The sequence below is a fragment of the Mus caroli genome, unplaced genomic scaffold, assembly GCF_978045245.1.
Source record: "Mus caroli unplaced genomic scaffold, Mus_caroli_1 scaffold_20, whole genome shotgun sequence".
NCBI lineage: Eukaryota > Metazoa > Chordata > Mammalia > Rodentia > Muridae > Mus > Mus caroli.
The window spans coordinates 7,283,626-7,307,741 of record NW_028227275.1 but is presented as its reverse complement, the minus strand read 5'-3'; the positions used below and the strand labels follow the sequence as shown (position 1 = coordinate 7,307,741).

Genomic DNA, 24,116 nt, shown 5'->3' with positions numbered 1-24,116 from the left:
TTTGTAACTTGTCTGTTTCTTTTCCTTATTTAAAATCATTGAAAGTAAGAATTTTATCTTTTCCAGTAAGCTGCAGATATAATTTAGTATTTTATCATAGGTCCTGGCAAACATTTCCTGAGTGAGTCGCGGGTGGGAACATGATAGCTTCGCACCGTTGTCCTTCCTTGCGTTAGGTTGATACACGGTGGCTGAGTTTTTTAACCAAGAGGAAGTATATTGATTGATTATTCTTTTCAAAATTTTTAATGTACAAAAATGGATTTGACAGATTTTCATGCAAAAATATCATTGCATTTTGTTCATATTTTCCTTTCTACTAGTCTTCCTTCTTCCTTTCTTGATCAATTACTTTGCTTTGTGTGTGTGTGTGTGTGTGTGTGTGTGTGTGTGTGTGTGTGTGTGTGTGGTGGTGTCAAGACAGGTATTTCTATGTAGTTCTGGCTGTCCTAGAACTCACTGTGTAGGCCAGGCTGACCTCAAACTCATAGTCATCTACCTGCCTCTGGCTCCCTTAAGATTAAAGGCATGCCTGGCTTGTTCTTTAAGATTTTGACTTAATATAATACAGCTTTTAATATAAAACAAACTGCTTTACATTTTAGTAGGTCAGCAAATTATATATATGTATGCACACACACACACATAGTCTGAACTTTTATATAAATGATGCTCAATATAATGAGCCATTTCATTGAAGTTCTGTTAATACAGAATGTATGAGAAAATCTAGAAGAAAATTCAGCTCTACTTTATGAGAGTTTAGAGTACCATTTTACCTCTATTTAGAGGCTGCTTTAAATATCTGATGGTTTGAGGGTCCAGCCATTGTAAGTTAAAAGAAATCTGTTTGACCTTTTGCTTGTCCTCAAGTGTTTCTAGTGGGAAGAGAGTGTGTTCCCATTTTCAACTTTGTTTCTTTCCCCCTCACTAATCCTTCAGTTTGTGAGCAGAAGGTAAAGCCAGAAGTTTCTCAAGTTTCCTTTAGTCACAGGAAGGAAGTTTTTCTTATCAATTTTGTTGTGTTGCTAGTGACTTTCTGCTAAAATTATTATTATTATCATTGTCTTAGTTAGGGTTTTACTGCTGTGAACAGACACCATGACCAAGGCAAGTCTTATAAAAAACAACATTGAATTGGGGCTGGCTTAGGGGTTCAGAGGTTCAGTCCATTATCATCAGGTGGGAGCATGGCAGTATCCAGGCAGGCATGTCACAGGAGAAGCTGAGAGTTCTATGTCTTCATCCAAAGGCTGCTAGTGGAAGACTGACTTCCAGGCAACTAAGGTGAGGATCTTATACCCAGACCCACAGTGACTCACCCATTCCAACCAGGTCACACCTCCAAAGGGTGCCACTCCCTGGCCCAAGAATATACAAACCATCACAATTATTATTATTTTTATTTTTAACCTAGCAACCAGCTGTTTATTTTTCTTCTTTTCCTATGTAGAAGTTGACTTTATAGATTGCCATCACTCTGTGATTTTAGATCTTTTTTTAGGGATGCTCAAATTGGAACGTTTATGCAGAATTTCTAAAAATTTAGATAATTCTTTAGTCTAAACTATTACTGGTCCCAAGCATTTTCAGTAAGGTGTACTATACTAAACCTGTTTAATATACATGTCAGCCAGTTAGAAAACTAAGTCTAATGTTGGTATAAGCAATAAAGAGAAAAATTATTTTGATTAAAAACTAAAAATTGAGATATGGATATCAACACTTTAAGCAAGTGGATCCTAGTTTGAGGAGTTAGTATACCAGGAGTGAAATGAATATGCATATTTTTATAATATTTGGAGAAAAGTGGCTTGAGGTAGAGGAGAAGGGTGCCTTGATATAATATATATTATAATTTTATACTAGATTAGTACTTTAATAGATGCTTATAACAACTTTGGGGCATGGGAATGTAGGTAGTTCAATGGTAGAGTGTCTGGTATGTGAGAAACCTAGGTTTGTTATCTAGCAAAACAAAAATACAAACCAAAATATTTACCCGTTGTTTTCAAAGAGAAAGTTGAAAGACTAGCCTTTGGAAGTTGAGGCATAGGATAAGAGGTAAGTCACAATGAGAAAGAATCAAAGTTACATCAGAATAAGTGTGACAAGAGTTTACGTTTTTTTTTTTTAAATTTTATTTATTTATTTTAATTAAAGAATAGGCATTTCCTAAAATGGGGCTAAGAATTCACATTTAATGTCTGGTTTAAATACAGACTTGTTATTTTATGTTGGTAGATTTCAAAGATGATACAGTTTAATCATTTGCGGCAATCTGGTTTAGTGAATGACATGCAGTTCTTTTTATACTGTTTCTCACCTTTATTTGTTTAATATAGGTTTACCACAATCCCCGAATCTTGCCACTGTCAAAGTTTAATCTGTAGGTTGCAACAGCTCCAAACAGTTCTCTTAAGGTGGGAAAGAACTTAGTTCCAGTATGTGACATCAGTGTATGATTTAGGAATTTGAAAAATCCTTACTGGGGCTCATGAGGAGAAAGAGACAAAAACAAAATCCATGAAGCACAGGAAAACGGAGGGAAATGGTTTTGTAGCATACCATACTAAACCCTGGGGACTTGCAGCGTACTGTAAGAGCCCTTAACTGTGGCGTTCCCTTTCCTCCCAGTCACAAGTAGCAAACACCCTACTTCACGTAGCTCTTGTTGCTCACTGCACTTGTGGGTTCTCATTATGGAAAGTTTTCGGAGGTTTTCCCCACTACATGAATATAGGCACCTTGAAGGCAGGAAACAAGGCCGTCTGTTAATCAGCACTTACAGAATGCTTCACGCACGGAAGGAGCTGATGTGCTGTGCTGCTCCACCGGCATGTTCTTTCCCTGGCATTTCTTAACTGCCCAACCCCATCTCTTTTAAGTATTTTTTCCTAAATTTTCTTCTGAAAGTTTTATAACTATTTTTTACATTTAGGTCTTTGATTAATTTTGAGTTAAGTTTTGTGTAAAATACGTGATTTAGGACAAGGGTTTTTAAAAATATCTATTTTCTGTAGTACTAAGATTAAACCCAGGGCTTTATGAATGCTCAGACATTATTCTACCAGTGAGAGGTGTTCCCTCTCCTTTCCTTTTACAGTTTAATTAGAAACTACGAGACTAATTGTAGTTGCTTATAGCTGGATACAAAGTTCATAGAAGAAGGAAATGAGGCTAAAAAACGTTTCTAGACAAAGAAGTTTGTAGATGAAGAAAAAGATGCTGAACTTACTGAGTTTAGTTGGTCTTCTTGCCTTTTATTTTGTGTTCCCTAGGTAACAACTAAATCTCCAACACTTACACATGTTCACACACACAGACTTGCCACTGCATGCTTGTGGGCGCTGGAAGTCAGCCTTGGGTCAGTCCTCACTTTCCACCCTGTTTGAGACAGGGACTAAACTTGTTCTTCACCGCTTAGCCTGGGGTTGTGTGGTTTTCAGAATACAGTTCTGTGTGCATGTAGTAGATTTTTTTTAAAACAAGTATTTTATTTTCAGAGCTATTGCAAGTGAAATTATCTTTTATATTTTGGTGTAAATATTTTGTTTCTAGTTTATTGAAATATAGTTTCTGTTAGCCCGGGTTCCAGGACTGAGGGGGTTTAGAGAAACTTTTGAAGATTCCCTTTAGTGTCACAGATAGATAGTATGTCTGCAAAAGACATAAAGCATGTTTGCTTGGCTGTGGCCCTGCTCCTCCTCCCTCCCCTCCTTCCTTGTGCCAAGCTAGGACTTTCACAGCGCTGGGGAGCACGGGTGGCAAGAGGTGAATTCATTTTCAACCATGTTCCTAAAGATTTGTATTGCTGTTCATTAAGGTGGTTGGCCTGTGGAGCTGCCTGTGGTTTATTATTATTATTGTTTTTAAACTCATTTGTCTACTTTAAATATAGGGTAATGTGTTCTCAAAGTGATGATTTCCTGTTGGAGGCTATATAGAATTAATATTAATATTATTTATTTATTTATTTATTTAGTTTTTTTGAGACAGGGTTTCTCTGTGTAGCCCTGGCTGTCCTGGAACTCACTCTGTAGACCAGGCTGGCCTCGAACTCAGAAATCCACCTGCCTCTGCCTCCCGAGTGCTGGGATTAAAGGCGTGCACCACCACCGCCCGGCTAGAATTAATATCCTTTAGTGTTTAAGTTTTTAAACTTTCTGTTGGGATATCCTGAGTTGGAAATGTCACCTGAGGACATGCTCCTGAGTTGGTGTTATTATTTAGATGTGTCTCACAGTTCATTGGCACATATGGTTGATAGTTTCCTCTTTTGGAAGGCTTTAAACTTCTTTCAATTTCTTTTTAATTTAGAATTAGTCAGATGTAATTAGCCTCGAGTCCTTGTTTTTATAGCATGTGATTTCAAGTGTCTAGCCCATTTTTTCTGTTGTGGAATATAGCTACAGAGTTGTCTTCGGGGTTCTGTTGTCCCTCCTGTGGTTGTTTTTATCTTTGTCAGAGTTGATAGATGTTTATCAGTTTTGTGAATTTTTAAAAATTGAGTTTCTGCTTTTTTAGTTTTGGCTTCATGGGTGTCTTCTTGGCGTATTTTGTTCTACTTTCTTTGGATCTCCTTTACTTTTTTTCCTAGTATCTGGGTGTGGGATTCAAATTACTGGGATTATATATAGACTGATACCATATAGGCATGAATATTTCCCTCTAAGCTGCTGCTTACATCTCATAGATTTTGATATATTTCTCTTTTACTCTGCTCAGTAATCCTATTGACCCATAGATTATTTAGCTGTGTATTTATTTTCATGTGTTTGAAGAATTTTCTTATCTTTCTGCTACTGATTTTAAGATTATTTCTTTTGTTCAAAGAACATAGATTTCAGCTCTTTTAAGATTTAAAGTTTCTTTATGTTTTAGGATAAAGTTATTTTGATATATATTGTATGAGCCCTTGAAATAAATGTATTTTCTAATCACCTAGTTTCAATTAGTTTTTTTCTTTTAAAAAATAGTTAATCTGTAGTTGAGGTAGTTGAAATTCCCCTATGTGTTGTTTGTGTGTGTTGTTTGTTTGTGTATAAATATATATATATATTTATACACATAAATATATTTATACACTATATATATATATATATATCTGTGTGTGTGTCTGTATCTGTGTGTGGTGGAGGCCAGTGGTCAGAATCAGATATCGTCCTCAGTTCTCCACATTAAAGTCTATCTGTCTGTCTGTCTGCCTGTCTGCAAGGCTGCCTGTCTGTGCATATCTGTGTGGTGGAGGCCAGTGGTCAGTATCAGATATCTTCTTCAGTTGTCCTCCACATTACATTTTGAGACAAGGACTCTTACTGGACCTGGATCCTTTTAGCCAGACTAGGATCTGTCTTATCGGCTCCAGCACCCGGATCACAGACTGGATGCTGCCATCCCCAGCTTTGATGTGTGTGCTGTGGAACTGAATCCTGCATCTAATGCTTGGGCAGAATCGACCTTAACAACCAAGGTAGCTCAGGTCTTTCTTATATCAGACATAGAGGTACTTTAAAGCTATATGATCTGAGAATATGCTTTTAGTAATTATTTTCTTGGAGAATTGACTTTTCATGTTAACCCTCTTTCTGTTCCAGGTAGTGCTACTTTATTGCTAAGTTTTTTTAATTCTAGATTTCCTTTGATTAATATTTCCATGCTATCTTTTAAAAAAAAAAAACAATGTCTTTATTTATTCTTTGAGAATTTCATACATGTATCCCTTCCCCACTCCAGTTCTTCCCAGCACCCTTCCCATGTTCCTCTCTCAACTTTTTGACTTTTTTGTTTTTGTTTTTTGTTTTTTGTTTTTTCTCCCAGTCCAATTAGAGAAGCTTGTTTGTCCATGGGTGCATTGACATCCTTTAGAGCATGGGCAGCCCACCAGGTACCATAGCTGTGACAAAAACGGATTCTACTTTGCCCCAGCTATCTACTGCCAGTGGTTTCTCAGCTAGGGATGCGGATGCATGAGCCCTTCTCCCATTTGTAGTGGCTTGATTGTAGGCTGCTCTTGTGCAGGCAGCCACAGCCACTGTGAGGTGGTGGACAGGGGCTCTGTCAGGCCCAGAAAATGCTGTTTTACATCTTCCATCCTCTGGCTCTTAAGATTTGGGGCCCTTTCACCTTTAATTTTCCTCGAGTCTTGCAGGGCTATAGAGGGTATGACTTAGATGTCCCAGTTAGGGGTGGGTACTACTGGCATGTGTTCTGTGCATAGTGAGGGTTGTGACTCTATACTCACCACCATCTACTGCCAAAAGAAGTTTGATCAGGGTTGAGAGCCACACTAATCTTTGGGTATAATAAAAAGTATATTTAACAGGCGGTGTGCTCCTTTGTTCATTTAGTAAACTAATAGTAGGCTCTCTTCTGTGACCTATTCAGTCACAGGTTCCTGGCCCAGTTTATAGTACCAAGTATGAAGTTAGTCCTCTGTAGTGGGCTGTAAATCTCATTTATAGCTGCCCTGTATGACTGTATTGGCTGTTTTTATAGATTATTTATGGTGCTTTAAAATTATCCCTACTGTCTTTTTAATTGTTTTGCTATGTTGGAGCCCTTTAGATTTAACACTGTTGTTGTGCTTGGATTTAAATATGCTGGCTTTGTGTTCTCTTATTTCATTTTTCATATCCCCTGCTTCTTTATGGATTACCTGAACATTGTCTTAAGGATTTCGTTTTATGTGTACTCATTTTATATTGTCACTACCTCTTGATAATTTATGGCTTACAGTATCTTAAAATTTAATTTTTCTTGTGTTAGAATTTTACTGGTGTAAGAAGAGTGTATTTAGCCTAGGCTAAGTCTTTTACTTTTCACTTTATGACACTGTCATCTTGACTATTACCGTTCATGTATTAACTTCCATCCTTGCTTTCAACAGTCAAACATAATTTCAACAGTCAAACATATTTATAAAACTGAAGAAGAGAAACGTTGCAACTTTATATACTCTTTTATCTTCTTCATCGATTTTTTCCATTTCTTTGTTATTTTTATTTTTTCTTTCTTTCTTTTTTTTTTTTTTTTTTTTTTTTTTCCAGAGCTGAGGACCGAACCCAGGGCCTTGCGCTTGCTAGGCAAGCGCTCTACCACTGAGCTAAATTCCCAACCCCTCTTTCTTTTTTTAAAATTTATTCTTTAATTGAAAAATAGATTCTTTCATGCAATGCATTCCAGCTAGTTTCCTCTCCTTCCTTCCACTTCTACCATGCCTCCCCCCACACCCCACCCAGCCAAGTTCTCTTCTTCACATCTAATCCTTCTTCATTTCCTTTTTAGGAAAGAGCAGGCCTACCAAAAGAGAACAGCCAAAATGACAAAACAAGATACAATAAGACAGGACAAAGACTTTATATGGAAGGTGGACAGGGAACCCAATAAGAGGAAAAGAGTCCCAAGATCAGGCCAAAGAGCCAGAGACACACCCACTCCCACTGTAAGGAGTCCTACAAACGCCAAGCTATCAGCCACGACGTGTTTGCAGAGAACTTGGGACAGACCCATGTTAGCCTTGCTTAGTTGATTCAGTGAGCCATGCTTACCTGGTGTTTTCAATCCCCTCTGACTCTTAACAATCTTTCTTCTGCCTCTTCTTCAGTGTTCCCCGAGCTTCAAGTGGAGGAACCCACTGGAGACCTCCAGTTTAGATTCTATTTGCATAAAGTATGGTTGTGGGTCTCTGCCTGGGGATTTACAGATTTGGAGATTTACCATCTACAGTCCAATTACCCCAACAATGGGCAGCTGTATTGCTCAGTGCCTTGAGGCTAGGTGTTTCAGCTGGTTTTGTGAATAAGCTGGAATCCGGAAGAAGGAGGTTCCTATAGATGTGCTGGCAAGTTGAAAAAGGAAACCTTCCTTCTTCCATTGTCCTTATGTAGGCCTCCTGCAGAAGGCATGGTACCACCACGCCTAGACCTAAGGGGCTCTTTATATGGAACTTACTCTGTCCCAGGCTGACCTTGAACTCAGAGATCTGCTTGCCTGTCTCCTGGAATTAAAGCCATGCACCAGTTTGTCTGGGCCTAAGCTTTTCATGGCCACACTTATCTCAAGATCAGGATCACAGGTGTGCCCTCCACTTGTAAATTGTAGTTCATTCCAGATATGAAGTTGATAACCTGGAATAGCCGTCACACCTTTTCAGTTTTAATGTGTTAGTTTGGATGTTCTGTCTCCATTTTTAAGTTTGGGTAAGGGTTTGAATTATTTTTCTCAAAGAAACAAAAATTTGTTCATTGATTCTTTGTATTCTTTGTTTCTATTTTATTGGTCTCAGCCCTGATTTGACTATTTGATGCAGTGCACTCCTTTCGTGTGTGTTTGCTTCCTTTGTTCTAGAGTTCCAGATGTGCTGTAAAGTTGTGAGTGTGAGATCTCCCTGTTGATTTTAAGTGTAGGCACTTAGTGCTATGAACTTTCCTTTTAGCAGTGTTTTTATCGTGTCCTATAAGTCTTAGTATGATGTTTATTCCTTTTGTTGAATTTTGGAATTCTTTAATTTCTTTATTTCTGACTTGACCTGTATTTCATTTTGTAGAGAGTTGTTCAGTTTCTGTAAATCTGTAAGCTTTCTATTGTTTCTGTTATTGTTGTTGATATCTGGCTTTGATCCATGGTTGTCTGGTAGGATGGAGGGAGTTATTTCAATTTTCTTATATCTCTTGAGATTTGCTTTGTACCTGAGTATGTGGAGAGTTTTGGAGAAAGTTCATGAGGTGTTGAGAATAATTTATATTCTTCTTTATATATCTTTTTTATATTCTGTTTGGGTGGAATGTTCTGAAAATATTTGTTAGGTTCTTTTGGTTTATAACATCAGTTAGCTCTAGCAGTTTTCTTTTTAGTTTTTCTGAATGATCTGTGCATTGGTGAGAGTGGTATATTGAAGTCTCCCAGTAGTAGTGTGTGAAGCTCAATATGTGATCTAAGTTGTAGTAGTCTTTCTTTTACAAAGTGAGGGCCCTTGTTTTGTGGGTATAGATGTTAAGAATTGAAGTGTCATCTTGTTGGGTTTTCTCATTGAGTATATAATGTCCATCCCTATCTTTCAGTTAATTTTGGTTTGAAGTCAATTTTGTTAGATATTAAAGTGGCTACACCAGCTTGCCTCTTAGGTCCATTTGCTCTGAATCTCTTTGCTGGGAGGTGATGTCTACCTTTGATGTTGAGGTGTGATTCTTGCATTCAGCAGAAGGATGGACCCTGTTTTCACTTCCATCCTGTTAATCTGTATTATTTTGTTGGGGAATTGAGATAATTGATACTGAGAGATAGCAACACTCAATGATTGTTAATTCCTCTTGTTGTTGTTGTTGTGTGTATGCACACAACTGAGCTTCCCTTCTTTTGGTTTTGCTGCTGTGAGGTTATTTCCTGTGCTTTTTATGAGGTGTAGTTAACCTCCTTGCTTTGCTTTAGATTTTTTCTTTCTAGTACCTTCTATAAGGCTGGATTTGTAGATAGATGTCTTAGTCAGGGTTTCTATTCCTGCACAAACATCATGACCAAGAAGCACTTGGGAGGAAAGGGTTTATTCAGCTTACACTTCCATACTGCTGTTCATCACCAAGGAAGTCAGCACTGGAACTCAAGCAGGCCAGGAAGCAGGAGCTGATGCAGAGGCCACGGAGGGATGTTCTTTACTGGCTTGCTTCCCCTGGCTTGTTCAGCCTGCTCTCTTATAGAACCAAGACTGCCAGCCCAGAGATGGTCCCACTCACAAGGGGCCTTTCCCCCTTGATCACTAATTGAGAAAATGCCTTACAGTTGGATCTCATGGAGGCATTTCCCCAACTAAAGCTCCTTTCTCTGTGATAACTCCAGCTGTGTCAAGTTGGCACAAAACTAGCCAGTACAATAGATTTTTTTGTTTTTTGTTTTGTTTTTTTTCCGAGACAGGGTTTCTCTGTGTAGCCCAGGCTGTCCTGGAACTCACTTTGTAGACAAGGCTGGCCTCGAACTCAGAAATCCATCTGCCTCTGCCTCCCAAGTGCTGGGGTTAAAGGTGTGCGCCACCAATGCCCTGCTTAGATAGATATTTTTAAAATTTGATTTTATCATGAAATAATTTATTTCTCCATCTGTGGTAATTGAACGTTTTGCTGGGTATAGTAATCTGAGTGGCATCTGTGATCTCTTAGAATCTGTCCAAACCTTTCTGGCTTTTAGAATCTTCATTGAGAATTCAGATGTAATTTTAAAAGTTTTGCCTTTATATGTTATTTGATCTCTCTCCCTCAAAGCTTTTAATTTTTCTTTGTTCCATAGGTTTAGTGTCTTGATTACTATACGGTGAATGGACTTTCTTTTCTGGTCCAATCTGTTTGGTGTTTTGTATGTATGCCTTTTGTAACTTTATAGGTATGTACTTCATTAAGGTTAGGAAAATTTTCCTCTTTGACTGTTGAAAATATTTTCCAGGCATTTGAGCTGAGTTTTTTTCTTCCTCTATTCCTATTATACTTAAGATTGGTCTTTTCATAGTGTCTCAGATTTCCTGGGTATTTTGTGTTAGGAATTCTTTCGATCTAACATTTTCTTTGACCTATATATCCATTTCTTCTATAGTATCTTCACTGCCTGAGAGTCTTTTTTGCATCTTTTGCATTCTTGTTTTGCCTCTGTAGCTTCTGTTTGAATTGCTAAATTTTTCATTCCAGATGGGATCATCTGTTTTCTTTATTGCTTCTATTTCCATTTTTAGATCTTCAACAGTTTTGTTTCCTTCACACCCCCCCACCCCCCCCCCCCCAGCTTTCTTCCAATTGTTTGCATTTTTCTGGATTTCTTTAAGGGATTTCTTCATTTCCTCTTTAAGGACCTTTGTCATCTTCATACAGTTGTTTTTTTTTTTTTTTTTTTTTTGGTTTTTCGAGACAGGGCTTCTCTGTATAGCTCTGGCTGTCATGGAACTCACTTTGTAGACCAGACTGACCTCGAACTCAGAAATCCGCCTGCCTCTGCCTCCCAGGTGCTGGGGTCAAAGGTGTGCGCCACCACCACCCGGCTTAAGGTCCTATTCTTGTGCTTCAGTTATGTTTGAATATTCAGGATCTGCTGTGGTAGAATAGCTAGGCTCTAGTGGAGACATATTGCCCTGGCTGTTATTGTGTTCTTATGCTGGTACTAGGTAGGCATCTAGGTTTGGGGTGATTATAGGTCTAGGAGGTGCTGATTTCTGGGTTTGTCTTTTTTAGTTGGCTGTTTAGTTCCTTGGTTTCTGTTTGCTTTCTGGGTTTTCGGAGTGTTGGCTGTGTGTTGCCTGTTTTATTGATCTATTAAGGGGAATGCATGCTAGTGTTAGAGGCTGGGGACAGGAGAGGTCCAGGGAGATGGAGTGTTAGGGGCAACCCTGAGGATTGGATATAGGACAACAGAGCAAGTGGAGAAAGTCAGCAGGCAGCCTATCTGGTTATCTGGAAGGCAGAATCTGTGGTTGAACAGGGGATATTAGCCCGACTTGGGGGCCAGGACACAGCTTGAGATGGGGAGGGGAGGCCAGAGCAGGGGTGGTCTATGGATCCGCATAGATGTGGACGGGGTAATGGGGCAGGTGGGTGGGGAGGTTGCAGTTGGTGTTCTGTTGCACTATTAGGAGCAGCCCTAAGAACTTGATCTAGGAGAACAGAGAGTAGAGAAGGTCTGTGGGTAACCTACCTGCTGGTTTCTTTCATTTCTTATGGTGTAAGTTCTAGTCTGTAATTCTTTTCATTTTGCTTCATTTAATATGTCTTCATTTTATTTACATTTCTGGAGGCTGTTTCTTCTGAGTAAGTAATCCTGGGTATTACATCTTTTAATACTTGAAAAAAAAATTTCCACTTCTTTTTGGCCGGTGTGGTTTCTGTTGAAAAGTTCACTTCTCAAGTCATTGTTAAGACTGTAGGTTTACATTGGCCAGTAAATGTGATTTTCATGTTCATGCATATGAAATGTGCAGATTTCTTTGGGTTTCCTTGGTTTGGAGAGAGTTTGCTCCATATTTTCTCTGAAAAGATTTATGAAAATATCAGCCATAATCTTTTCAAGTATGTTTTTTAGCCCCACATTCTTTTTCCCTGCCTTGGGTCTTGTTTTCACACACTGCTTGAACTTCTGTTACTTGTTGAATTTTACAGAGGGGAAGTGGAGGGGGAGGGGGGATGGGGAAGGATTGTGGGAGGGAGTGACTGGGAGGAGTCAGTGAGCAGGATGGGTGTAAAGTGAGTAAGTTAAAAAATTAAATTAAAAAAAAATGTCGAGTTTTGAAAATCTTTGTTGAGATTTCACTGAGCTTTCTGTAATTTCTGTTCTTTAATTGACCAATATGGTAAATTTTACAGTTTTTTTAATTATGATTTTTAGTTGTAAAATTTTCAGATTATTTCTTTGTATCTTTTGTTCTTAAAATTTGATATGTTTGATTTCAAGAGCATTTATATAAGTTGTAACATTTTTATTTTATTTTAACTGAAGTATTTTGTTCTTATCAAATTATTTAACAGGATCTTCTGTGATCTGCTGGTCATCTTTTCTCTGTAGAATCAGTATTTTCTTAGTTGTTGGTATAAGAAATTTTAGATTATGTCATGAACATCTTGAGAAATGAATTTTTATATAAATCTTCAGTTTTCTCAGAGAATCAACCTGTTTGGTTCAAAACAAATGTCCTTGCCCCTTGGTGGCCATTGGTTCACTTGGTTTTCTGAGTACTGTTGGTACTCTGCTCCACCCTGCTGGGTGCCATCCTAAGACTAATTGCAGCTAACAGTCAAGTGCTCTGAGCACATACTTTGATTTTGCTTTTTTGCATGAATTACTAGGAGCTTGAACCTGGGAATACTAAACATATTGACAGACTCTGTCTGTAGTCTCTTCTTCTGCTGGATGTTCTCTGTTGCTGGGAGAGGGTGCTGTGTGGTGTTTTCAGCAGTAGTACAGAAAATATTACCAGCAATAAAGAATTACTCACAAAATATAAATTATTTTAAACTACAAAGTATTTGAGGTGAACTGATGCATCCATAGAGTTTGCCTGTCTTTCCTGTCTTTGTGAATTCTTTTTGCCTATCAGTTGTTCAGTAAACTGTACATACATTCGTGCACCACAGAGGCTGGCTGGCTAACAAGTCCTAGAGGTCACCTCCTTAATACAAGTGATTACACGTGAGCATGGTCATGACTGTCTTTTCATGTGGCCGCTGCGGATTGAACTCCTGTATGTATGATTGTGACAAGTACTTTATCAACTATACCTAAATGAATCTTGTGCCATTAGATGTTTGTTTCTAGTTCTTAAAATATAAATATCCACAGAGATCACTTTTGTTACTGTTTTTCAAAGGTAGTTCTTATATCTACGTGCATCAGAATCAACTGCTATTTTTATTATAACTCTCCTGAACTATGTGCCTTTTCCCCTTACAAATCTCACGTTATTCATTTTGTACTTGTTGTTTCTGCGCCTTACTTTGAGACCTTACCTGTTACCTAAAGCCGTTTGGCTAGTCATGTAGGTAAAGCAGACTCAATATATATATATGACTCAATTATATAGCATGTAGGTAAAGCAGACTCAATAAGTCTAGCCTATGGATATGCACTACCTCATTTGGATTCTTCAAAAGTTTTTTTTAGTGCTTTATGTGTATGGAGGTGGGGCGTCTGTACATGAATATAAATGCACTCAGAGGTGCAAGAGCCTCCTGGAGCTGAGGTTACAGGCTGCTGGGGTTATAAGCTGCCTGATGTGGGTGCTGGGAACTGAACTTAGGTTCTCTGGAAGAGTTGTATAATGCTCTTAATCACTGAGCCTTCTCTCCAGCCCCCTAATTTGAATTCTTGATTCTGTTAGTATCCAAAGATTAAAGGCCTAGCTAGTTAAAATACTAGAAATAAAATATTTATGTGTTTTTGTGTCTGTTTTTATAAATTGGGGGATAAGAATTCCTTTCTTTCTTTTAATTGATTAATCTATCTATCTTACATCCCAGTGCAGTGCCCTGCCGCCACTCTTCCCATCCACTCCTTTTCTCTCTTTCTTCAGAAAAGGGGAGGCCTCCTAGAGATATCAGCCAGCCTTGGCATATCACGTTACAATAAGATTAGATTTATCTTCTATTTGGGTTAGACCAGGACTCCCATTAGGCCATCCTCAATGTCTGCTCCATCTTTACACCTGTATATTGTTTTTTTTTATTAGATATTTTCTTCATTTACATTTCAAATGTTATCCCAAAAGTCCCCTATACGTGCCCCCCCGCTTGCCTGCTCCCCAACCCACCCACTTCCTGGCCCTGGCATTCCCCTGTACTGGGGTATATGATCTTTACAAGACCAAGGGCCTCTTCTCCCATTGACGTCCTACTAGGCCATCCTCTGCTACATATGCAACTAGAGACACAAGCTCTGGGGGTACTGGTTAGTTCATATTGTTGTTCCTCCTATAGGGTTGCAGACCCCTTTAGCTCCTTGGGTACTTTCTCTAGCTCCTTCATTAGGAGCCCTGTGTTCCATCCAATAGATGACTGTGAGCATCCACTTCTGTATTTGCCAGGCACTGGCATAGCCTCACAGGAGACAGCTATATCAGTGTCCTGTCAGCAAAATCTTTCTATCATATGCAGTAGTGTCTGGGTCTGGTGGTTGTTTATAGGATGGATTCCTGGGGTGGGGTGGGGGGTGGGGGGCAGTCTCTGGATGGTCCTTCCTTCAGTCTCATCTCCTAACTTTGTCTCTGTAACTCCTTCCATGGGTATTTTGTTCCCCATTCTAAGAACGAACGAAGTATCCACACTTTGGTCTTTCTTCTTTTTTTTTGAGTTTCATGTGTTTTGCAAGTTGTATCTTGGGTATTCTAAGTTTCTGGGCTAATATCCACTTATCAGTGAGTGCATATCATATGTGTTCTTTTGTGATTGGGTTACCTCACTCGGGATGATATCCTCCAGATCCATCCATTTGCCTAAGAATTTCATAAATTCATTGTTTTTAATAACTGAGTAGTACTCCATTGTGTAAACGTTCCACATTTTCTGTATCCATTTCTCTGTTGAGGGACATCTGGGTTCTTTCCAGCTTCTGGCTATTATAAATAAGGCTGCTATGAACATAGTGGAGCATGTGTCCTTATTACCAGTTGGAACTTCTTCTGGGTATATGCCCAGGAGTGGTATTACTGGATCTTCCAGTAGTACTATGTCCAATTTTCTGAGGAACCACCAGACTGATTTCTAGAGTGGTTGTACCAGTTTACAATCCTACCAGCAATGGAGGAGTGTTCCTCTTTCTCCACATCCTCGCCAGCATCTGCTGTCACCTGAATTTTTTTATCTTAGCCATTCTGACTGGTATGAGGTGGAATCTCAGGGTTGTTTTGATTTGCATTTCCCTGATGATTAAGGATGTTGAATATTTTTTTCAGGTGCTTCTCAGCCATTCCTCAGTTGAGAATTATTTGTTTAGCTCTGTGCCCCATTTTTTAATGGGATTATTTGATTTTTCTGGAGTCCAGCTTCTTGAGTTCTTTGTATATATTGGATACTAGTCCCCTATTGGATTTAGGATTGGTAAAGATCCTTTCCCAATTTGTTGGTGGCTTTTTTGTCTTATTGACAGTGTCTTTTGCCTTACAGAAGCTTTGCAATTTTATGAGGTCCCATTTGTTGATTCTTGATCTTACAGCACAAGCCATTGCTGTTCTATTCAGGAATTTTTCCCCTGTGCCCCATATCTTCAAGGCTTTTCCCCACTTTCTCCTCTATAAGTTTCAGTGTCTCTGGTTTTATGTGGAGTTCCTTGATCTACTTACACTTGAGCTTTGTACAAAGAGATAAGAATGGACCAATTCGAATTCTTCTACATGATAACTGCCAGTTGAGCCAGCACCATTAGTTGAAAATGCTGTCTTTTCCACTGGATGGTTTTAGCTTCTTTGTCAAAGATCAAGTGACCATAACACCTGCATATCTTGTAGGCAATACAGATTGTAGGTTGAAGGTTTTGTGGCTGTGTTAGTGTCATAATCTGTCCATTGGAAGTCTTGCCTGCTTAAAGGAGATGGGCTGATTCAGGCTTCATATCCCCTGCTGGAGTCTTAGCTAGGGTCACCCTCCTAGATTCCTGGGAGTTCCATTGCCTTAGGCTTCTAGATTGTCCCAGAAGTGCCTCCGCCCCCATTTCAGTTGTCTGTCCTAGTTTTCTCTCCCTGAGTTCTCCTGCCACTTGCTCCCTCCTGTTCCTTCCACCCCACCCCATCCATCCACAGTGTCTATTCTATTCCCTCTTCCCAAAGGAGAGTCACAGGTCCTCCCTTGAGCTCTCCTTGTAACCTAGCTTCTTTGGAAACAATTTATTTCTAAAAGGATTAGTTACATATATTAAATAAGTAAATATTTTAAAGTCATTAGACTAGTGTTGTGATTTTGCTTACTTTTGACTTCTCAAAACTGTGTATATAGTTAACTTGGATTCTATTTTCAACCTTTTCCTGTGAGATCCAAGTTCTGTGAAAGGAGGTTGATGTGCTCTACAGCTTCTGTAGTTTGCAATGGATGTTTCATGATAGAGGGGCCTAGAGTAATGTATAAGATATAGGAAAAATGACAAGTTCTATAATGATTGTTTTGAGACACTTTGCATAATGTTAATCATAACTTAAGGTAATTTACCACTGTCTGTGTTGTATTTCAGGAACTCTAATGAACTGACCAGGACCATTGTTACCAGTTGAAATGAGTTCTCAGAAATGAGCATAGTGCTGTTAGAGCCACCATGTAACAGACGGATGTGAGTCCAAGCTCATCACTTCTTCATGCCAACCCTCTTTGACTGGGTAGGATCTTGTCTCTCCATCGTTGATCTGGATTGCTGGCTGGCTAGGAGAAGGAGTTGTTCATGTAGTGTTTTAGTTAAGCTGAGTCACCATGAGTAGTAGTTTAGGAAAAGAAAAAGACTCTAAAGAGAAAGATCCCAAAGTACCATCTGCCAAGGAAAGAGAAAAAGAGTCAAAAGCCTCTGGAGGTTTTGGGAAAGAGAGCAAAGAAAAAGAACCTAAAACCAAAGGGAAAGATGCCAAAGATGGAAAGAAGGAGTCCAGTGCTGCCCAGCCGGGCGTGGCTTTTTCAGTCGACAATACCATCAAACGGCCAAATCCAGCACCTGGCACTAGAAAAAAGTCCAGCAATGCTGAGGTCATTAAGGAGCTTAACAAATGCCGGGAGGAGAACTCAATGCGGTTGGACTTATCCAAGAGGTCTATACATATACTGCCACCATCAATCAAAGAGTTGACTCAACTCACAGAACTTTATTTATACAGTAACAAATTGCAGTCCCTCCCAGCAGAGGTGGGCTGTCTAGTCAGTCTCATGACGCTGGCTCTCAGTGAGAATTCACTCACCAGTTTGCCTGACTCTCTTGATAACTTGAAGAAGTTGCGGATGCTTGATTTACGGCATAATAAACTGAGAGAAATTCCTTCAGTGGTGTATAGGCTAGACTCTCTCACCACTCTCTATCTTCGCTTTAATCGCATAACTACTGTGGAAAAGGACATCAAAAACCTGCCGAAGCTCAGCATGCTCAGCATCCGAGAGAACAAAATCAAGCAGCTGCCTGCTGAAATCGGTGAGAGCTCGGGCTGGCTCTGTAGCATTCGTAAGCTAAGTAACTTCCTTCAGAGCTTTCCACTTCAGAAACTTCTCAACTGTTGGAAAACAGTTCTATATTTTTTCTTATTGACAGTTTATTAAATATGGGTAGATAAGAGATTATTTTATTAAGTGAGTTTTAAAAAATAGATTTAATTAGGCTTTTCTTAGACAACTGAATTTGGTTTTTCATTGGAGAAAATTTAAAAGAGGTTTGCCTAATTTTTTTGTTTTTTGTTTTGTTTTTTTTTTGAGACAGGGTTTCTCTGTATAGCCCTGGCTGTCCTGGAACTCACTCTGTAGACCAAGCTGGCCTTGAACTCAGAAATCCACCTGCCTCTGCCTCTCAAGTGCTGGGATTAAAGGTGTGTGCCACCACCGCCTGGCTGCCTAATTTTTAAGTTGTTATTTTAATACATGTTTTTTTTAAGTATCTTTATAGATATATTTTATCTTAGCTACATTGTGTCAACTTTTCTATTCTGACTCTCTCTTTGTGTAAAAAATGTTTATTTAAATTAATATCACTTTCCACTGATTATCATGGTCAGTTGTCACATTACAGCTTTGTGAAAGAACACTGCCATAGGAAAGTATCTTCCCTGCCCTCATTTTTAAAAGTACTTACATGTTCATTAAAAATAAAGTGTAGCAGCTGGGCACAGTGGTGTGCATTACCCAGGAAGCCCCAGGCTGGGATGTTTGCTGGAGCCCGAGGTTTGGGTGCATCCTGACTCGCATAGCCTCAGAAACAGCAGCAGCAGCAGACAAAATCCAATATAGAAAGGCAGAAGAGAGGCCGACAATACAGATACATTGCTGCTGGCAGTTTGAAACATTTCACTCTAGTCTTATGTATTATACTGAAACAAAGGAAAAACTTAAAATGGTAATGGGAGGAAAGGAATATAGATGTGCAAACAGATCAATAAAAAGAAATCAACTCTCTGATCCTTTTTGGATAAATTTTGGACATTTAAAAAAATTTTGGGATACATTTCTGGACCATTTGGAATGTATTGACTCACTAACAGTTTTTGAGAAATTTAAAAAGGTAATATCTTTGAGAACTTTTGATAAGATTTTTAAAATATCAAAATAAGAAATGGATTTGGGAACATCAGAATTTTTCATGTTGTTGTAGGCAGCCTGTTTGCTTATGAATTACCAAAGATGAATTGAGTATTTTGTCTTATAGTGGATGGTACAGGAAACTTGCATACTGGGGTTTGCAGCTTCTTGGTGATATAGTGTTCTGTGTTTAACATTAAAATATTGCAGTTAAGTTTCAGATATGTTCTATTGTATTTCATACTACACTCTTAAAAATTGATTTTGTCTCAAGAACGAGAGGACAGGGTGAAGGGCTACAAAAAGCCATTCCCTAATTAGAGAAGTGCATCCTTACAGTGAACACTGGAGCTGTCTTAGTCAGTGTTGTATTACAGTGAAGAGACACGGTGGTCATGGCATCTTAGCATGGTAGCCAAGAGCTCTACATCGAGATCCAAAGGCAATAGAAAGAGACCGACTCTAGGCTTGATGTGGGCTTCTGAAATCTAATAGCCCACTCTGCACTTCTTCCAAGAAAGCCACACCTCCTCCTAATTCTGTCAAATAGTGCCATTCCCTGGGGAGCAGACATTTAGATCTGAGCCATGGAGACAGGCCATTCTGATTCAGACTACTACAGGAGCCTACAGAGACTCATGTTTGCCCAGGGTACAGGAAACACGCCGCTGATGGTAGGCCCACCCCTAAACAGATCACTCTAGCAACCCTCTTAAGGCTCAGTGAACATAACAGAAGTGAGGTCAGGAAGTCTGTCAGAACCAGAGGACAGGGTGACGGGCTACAAAAAAGCCATTCCCTGAATTGGTTACAGCTGCTATAACTAAATCAACTACAGTTTCCTGCACTGGGTCCACAGTCAAGGAAGCGGGTGGAGTTCACAGGGGTCCAACAGATCCCGGGAAAGGAGAAATAGCAATCACTTGCTTTTGTTTTGAGTTCTCTGCTCCATCCACCAGGCTACAATGGCTAGTTCCAAAGCCATAGTCACACAGATGGCCCTGGGTATTCTTTTTGGGTCACAAAGCAAACCAAATAGACAAAGCTGCATGGAAGATTTGTGGGAAAGGGGAGGATGGGCAGGGTTGGTAAGGACAGAGAAAAGTGGTCAGTACTCCAAGAGTACATCTGCCAAACTAAAATGCCATAATAATAAAAAAGAAAAAATTAATTTTTCTTAAATATATTTAGACAATCCAATATAGATTTTTCTCAAGTAATGTGTATACACGAGATGACTCACTCCTGAGCTTTTAAAATAGTCTCAAAAAAAAAAAAACCCAATCTGTAGGTGGAAATGCTTCATTCCATGTCCCCTATAGAAAGTAGCTGTTGAGTGACTCGCTTGAGTACTAGCTTCAGTCAGAATTTGATTCGTGCATAGAGCTCATTGTTGACAGAAGTTTAGTCTTTTGTAAAAAGAAATACTGATTTTTTTTTTTCTCTAAAAATGTTAGCATTCTGTCTAAACTCCACCTCCACACTGTAGTGAGCCTGATCCACTATAAAAGGGGCTGCTTGCCCCCTCCTCCCTCACTTGTTCTCCCCTTTCCCCCTCTCTCTCCACGTGCTCATAGCTAGCCTCTACTTCTCTACTCTCTCTCTCTCTCTTTGCCTTTCTCTGGCTCTACTACCTACTTAACTCTCCTCCCCATGCCCTGGGTCATTTCACTCAGGGTATCGGGTGCTGTCCACTGTGTTTTTAAGTGATTATCAAGAAATATAAAACGTTTTCTATCTATAACCTCATTGTTTGGTGTTTGTGATATACAGGGTCCCCACACTTTGACTAACTGACAAGTTTTCTCTCTTAGGACTTGATTCCCTAGTATTTGCTATCAGATTCCTTGGAAATGAAAAACTACATTTTTTCTGGGCGTGGTGGTGCACATCTGTAAGCTCAGCATTTAGGAGGCATTGCCTATTGGAGGTTGAGGCCAACTTGGGCCATATATAGACCTTATCTGAAAACCAAGCAAAAGTAGAATGTTATGTAGGAGTGAGAAGCTGGGAGGGGGAAGCACATGACCTGCAATAGTTTAAGGTAGGGGCAGGGTCAGAAGAACTAAGAGTAGCCACAGGCACTGAGTGAGCCTGGAGCTCAGCATTGGCTTTTGTGTACTCATAGGCACCATAGCCATTTGTCCTAAGTTTCTTTTGGACCTGATATTTCTCATTTTCAATCTTGAAATGGATTCTTTATTGTACAAAGAGTAGTCAAGAACTCCTGTTTCCAGAGGGAAATAGGAAATATTAACTGTTCCTTTAACTTTCTCATTGATTGCTTTGAGTTCCCAGTTAAAAACAGGGTTTTGAACCATCGTTTACTGGAGGTGTGTTGAGGTGGAAGTCAGATGTCAGGTTGAATTAATTGGTTCAGTTGAGGATGCTCTGAACAGTGAAAGTTTACAAGATAGTATTTGTCTGGGAAGGCCATGTTTATTATGCTTTGAAACCAGAGATAAATGCCATCTTTGTGTTATGATTTCTTTTCTCTCACTAAATGTGTTTGGTTAGAATATATATATATATATATATTTTTTTTTTTTCTTTCTGTTTTTTTTGAGACAGGGTTTCTCTGTGTAGCCCTGGCTGTCTTGGAACTCACTCTGCAATCACTCAGAAATCCACCTGCCTCTGCCTCCCAAGTGCTGGGATTAAAGGCAGGCGCCACCACTGCCCGGCTAGAATTTTTTTTTTTTAAATAATTAAATTACAACTTTCAAAAAATTATTCTTTAAAATAGTTTCATTAGAATGTTTATAAACATTTATGAACATTTATATTTAGTAAAATGTTACATATTTATTACTATACAATTTCAAAGAACTTTTTTTTTGCCAGTAGAATGATCTGATTGCTACACTTTGGGATATTTAAGACCCAGATCATTTCCCTCATTTAGAAACAATTCTCCTAGGGCTGAGGAGGCAGCCAGCAGTGATTACTCCCACAAAAAGGCATGGTGGCACTGGCTGGTGATTTCAGTGCTGAGGAGGCAAAGATGTATAGATCTCCAGGGCTGAGTGAGCAGCCTGCCTAGCCAAACAGGTCCCTGTGAGAAATCCTGCCTTGAAGACAGGGTGGGTGGCACCTGAGGAGAAATGACACTCAAATACGCCTCTGGCCTCCATCTTCCCCACTCCCAAACCAAACCAAACCAAACCAAACCGAAACAGCAGCCTTCATATGGATATGTGAGAAAGTCAAGTCAGTAATATTTTTTTACCCGTTTGACATAACATTTATTGAAAACAGTCAATTCATAATACTTGGCAGTATTATAGTTTATCTAAGTCAGTTGGTATGTAATGAATATGCAATAAATATATAATCAATTATCTATTCATAATAATACAAAATAAACATAATCAGTGGCTTTTAAAAATTGAATCAACTTAGTAGATTAACTGTTTCTGATTTGCAATTTTTCTTTGAATTTCTTAGATGCTAAGTGTTAGGCCTTTAATGCATATGGCTTGAAGGCTGGAGAGATGCCTCAGCAGTTAAAGGTTAGTTAGGCCCACCACTAAAATAATAATAATAATAATAATAATAATAATAATAATAATAATAATAAAGTAATACTTGAATAGAATTTATTTGAAACCTAATATTTACTCCCCCCCCACTATTTTAGCATTTTATATTTCAGCATTTTTAGCATTTTAGTATCATATTTTAATATTCTGGTATTATAATAACATTTTCGTGTTATTTTCAATATTACCTTAAATAGTAAGCTTTAATCCCTAAAAGTTTAAAAATTGTTTTAGTTTTTCCAGGAGCAATAGAATTGCTTTTATGGATCCAGACATTATTTACTAGAAATCTCATTTGAATGTTTTTTAACAAATGGCAATAAATAACTTTGCAGGAGCAGGAGCTCGGTAAGGAATTTAGAGAGTAGGAAGCTAACTATTTCAGATTGTCAGGTCTTTTACCAAACAGTAAATACCTGAGGGATAGAAGCTCTCTTCATTGTTCAAAGAGATAATAAGAGAAATGGAAGCAGTCTGTGAACCGGAAAAGCATGAAGATTGTCAGTTTCTGTGTTGCCTGAAGTAAGTGGGAGGGAGGGAGACATCAGTCATACCTTTAGAGCATGTTACCCAGTGACAGGGGTGCAGTGCCTGCTGTTCATGTTCCTTATACAAGCACTTGCTTAGAGGAACCCACAGACTACGTCTTTCAAGGGGTGGGGAGGAAGGGTTTCTTTGAGTGTCAGATTGCTCTGTTTCTCTAAGTCTACTTGTTGGTTGATCCTGTTTAATCGATATTTCAAACCTTTTTTTTTTTTTTATGTCTGTGTATTACATTTGGGTGAAAGTTTTGTTTCATATTTTCTTTTTGTTTTGTGGGGTTCTTTTTTTCTTGGGGAAACTCATTTTTTTAGTAGTCTTTTCAGTATTCTTGTCTTACTGTTCTGTTATTTCTTGCTTTTGTTTCTTTTCTTCATCAGAGATCATACTTTCTATATTTGGATGCTGGGTTACATTTGAATTGGATGTCAGAGCATTATTACAGCATTTTTGGATCTAGATTTTGTTGAATTACTTTATTGGACATATAGTTTGGCATACAGTTCAGTTACTGGGGAATCATTTTGATTCTTTGAATTTTCCTTTTCAGCTTTGGTTGCAATTGTTCTTTTGTTTAGATCTAAGCTATTCCCAATATGCCTTTCTCAGGACTCTTCCAGATAGACTGTATTTTACGAGAGCTTTTCTAATGGCAGATATTTAGACTGTTCCCAGCTCTGCATCACTATTGCTGGGAATTATTGGGTCATTTCTTACTGGCTTTTTGTTACTATTCCTCATTTGCCTTCTATATGATGATCAGCGTGGAGACACATTCTAGGCGGGACTTCCTCCAGGTGCAGGAAGCTTATGCTGCTGTGGGAGCGATTGTCTCTTACACTCTGCCTCACAGCAGCTTGTAGGCACTTCAGTTGTCTGGACTAGTCCTTTCCTGCTTGTTTTGTAACTTGTATCACTCTTGGGCAGTAACTTGGCAAACAAGATTAATACAGTTTTCCTTGGTCTTGGAGAACATGATCATGTTTAGCCCTAGGCACCATTTTCCTATATATTGTGTTCATTTTCTAGTTCATTATAGCCATGGTGGTTCATACGGACAGCTAGTCATTGCTGATTCCGTGGTTTGAATGAAGTATGTGTGATGATTATAGATGAATTCTCTTATCACCCTCTTGTAAGTGGTAACAGTTTGTTTTACACCATAGTTAAATTTCCTTCAAGTCATTGTAATCTTGTAGAGATTTAGATTCAGCTCTTAGGTGTTTTTTTTGGTTAAAAACCTAATAAACATCCTGTATTCTTAGACTGTGATTATTTTTTTCCTCTCCTCTGTTATATAGCTCTTTTGATACTCCTAGTCCTT

General features: G+C 38.8%; 1 protein-coding gene across 4 annotated transcripts in view; it reads left to right on the top strand.

Annotated features, from left to right (window-relative positions):
* Positions 1 to 24,116, top strand: part of Shoc2 (SHOC2 leucine rich repeat scaffold protein) — an 85,331-nt gene that overhangs the window by 23,200 nt on the left and 38,015 nt on the right. For all 4 annotated transcript variants that reach the window (XM_021151661.3, XM_021151659.3, XM_085834251.1 and 1 more), the window contains exon 2: positions 16,681 to 17,616. In XM_021151661.3, coding sequence (XP_021007320.1) covers positions 16,914 to 17,616 — 703 coding nt within the window. In that variant the 5' untranslated portion in view covers positions 16,681 to 16,913. The remainder of the gene's footprint in view (positions 1 to 16,680; positions 17,617 to 24,116) is intronic.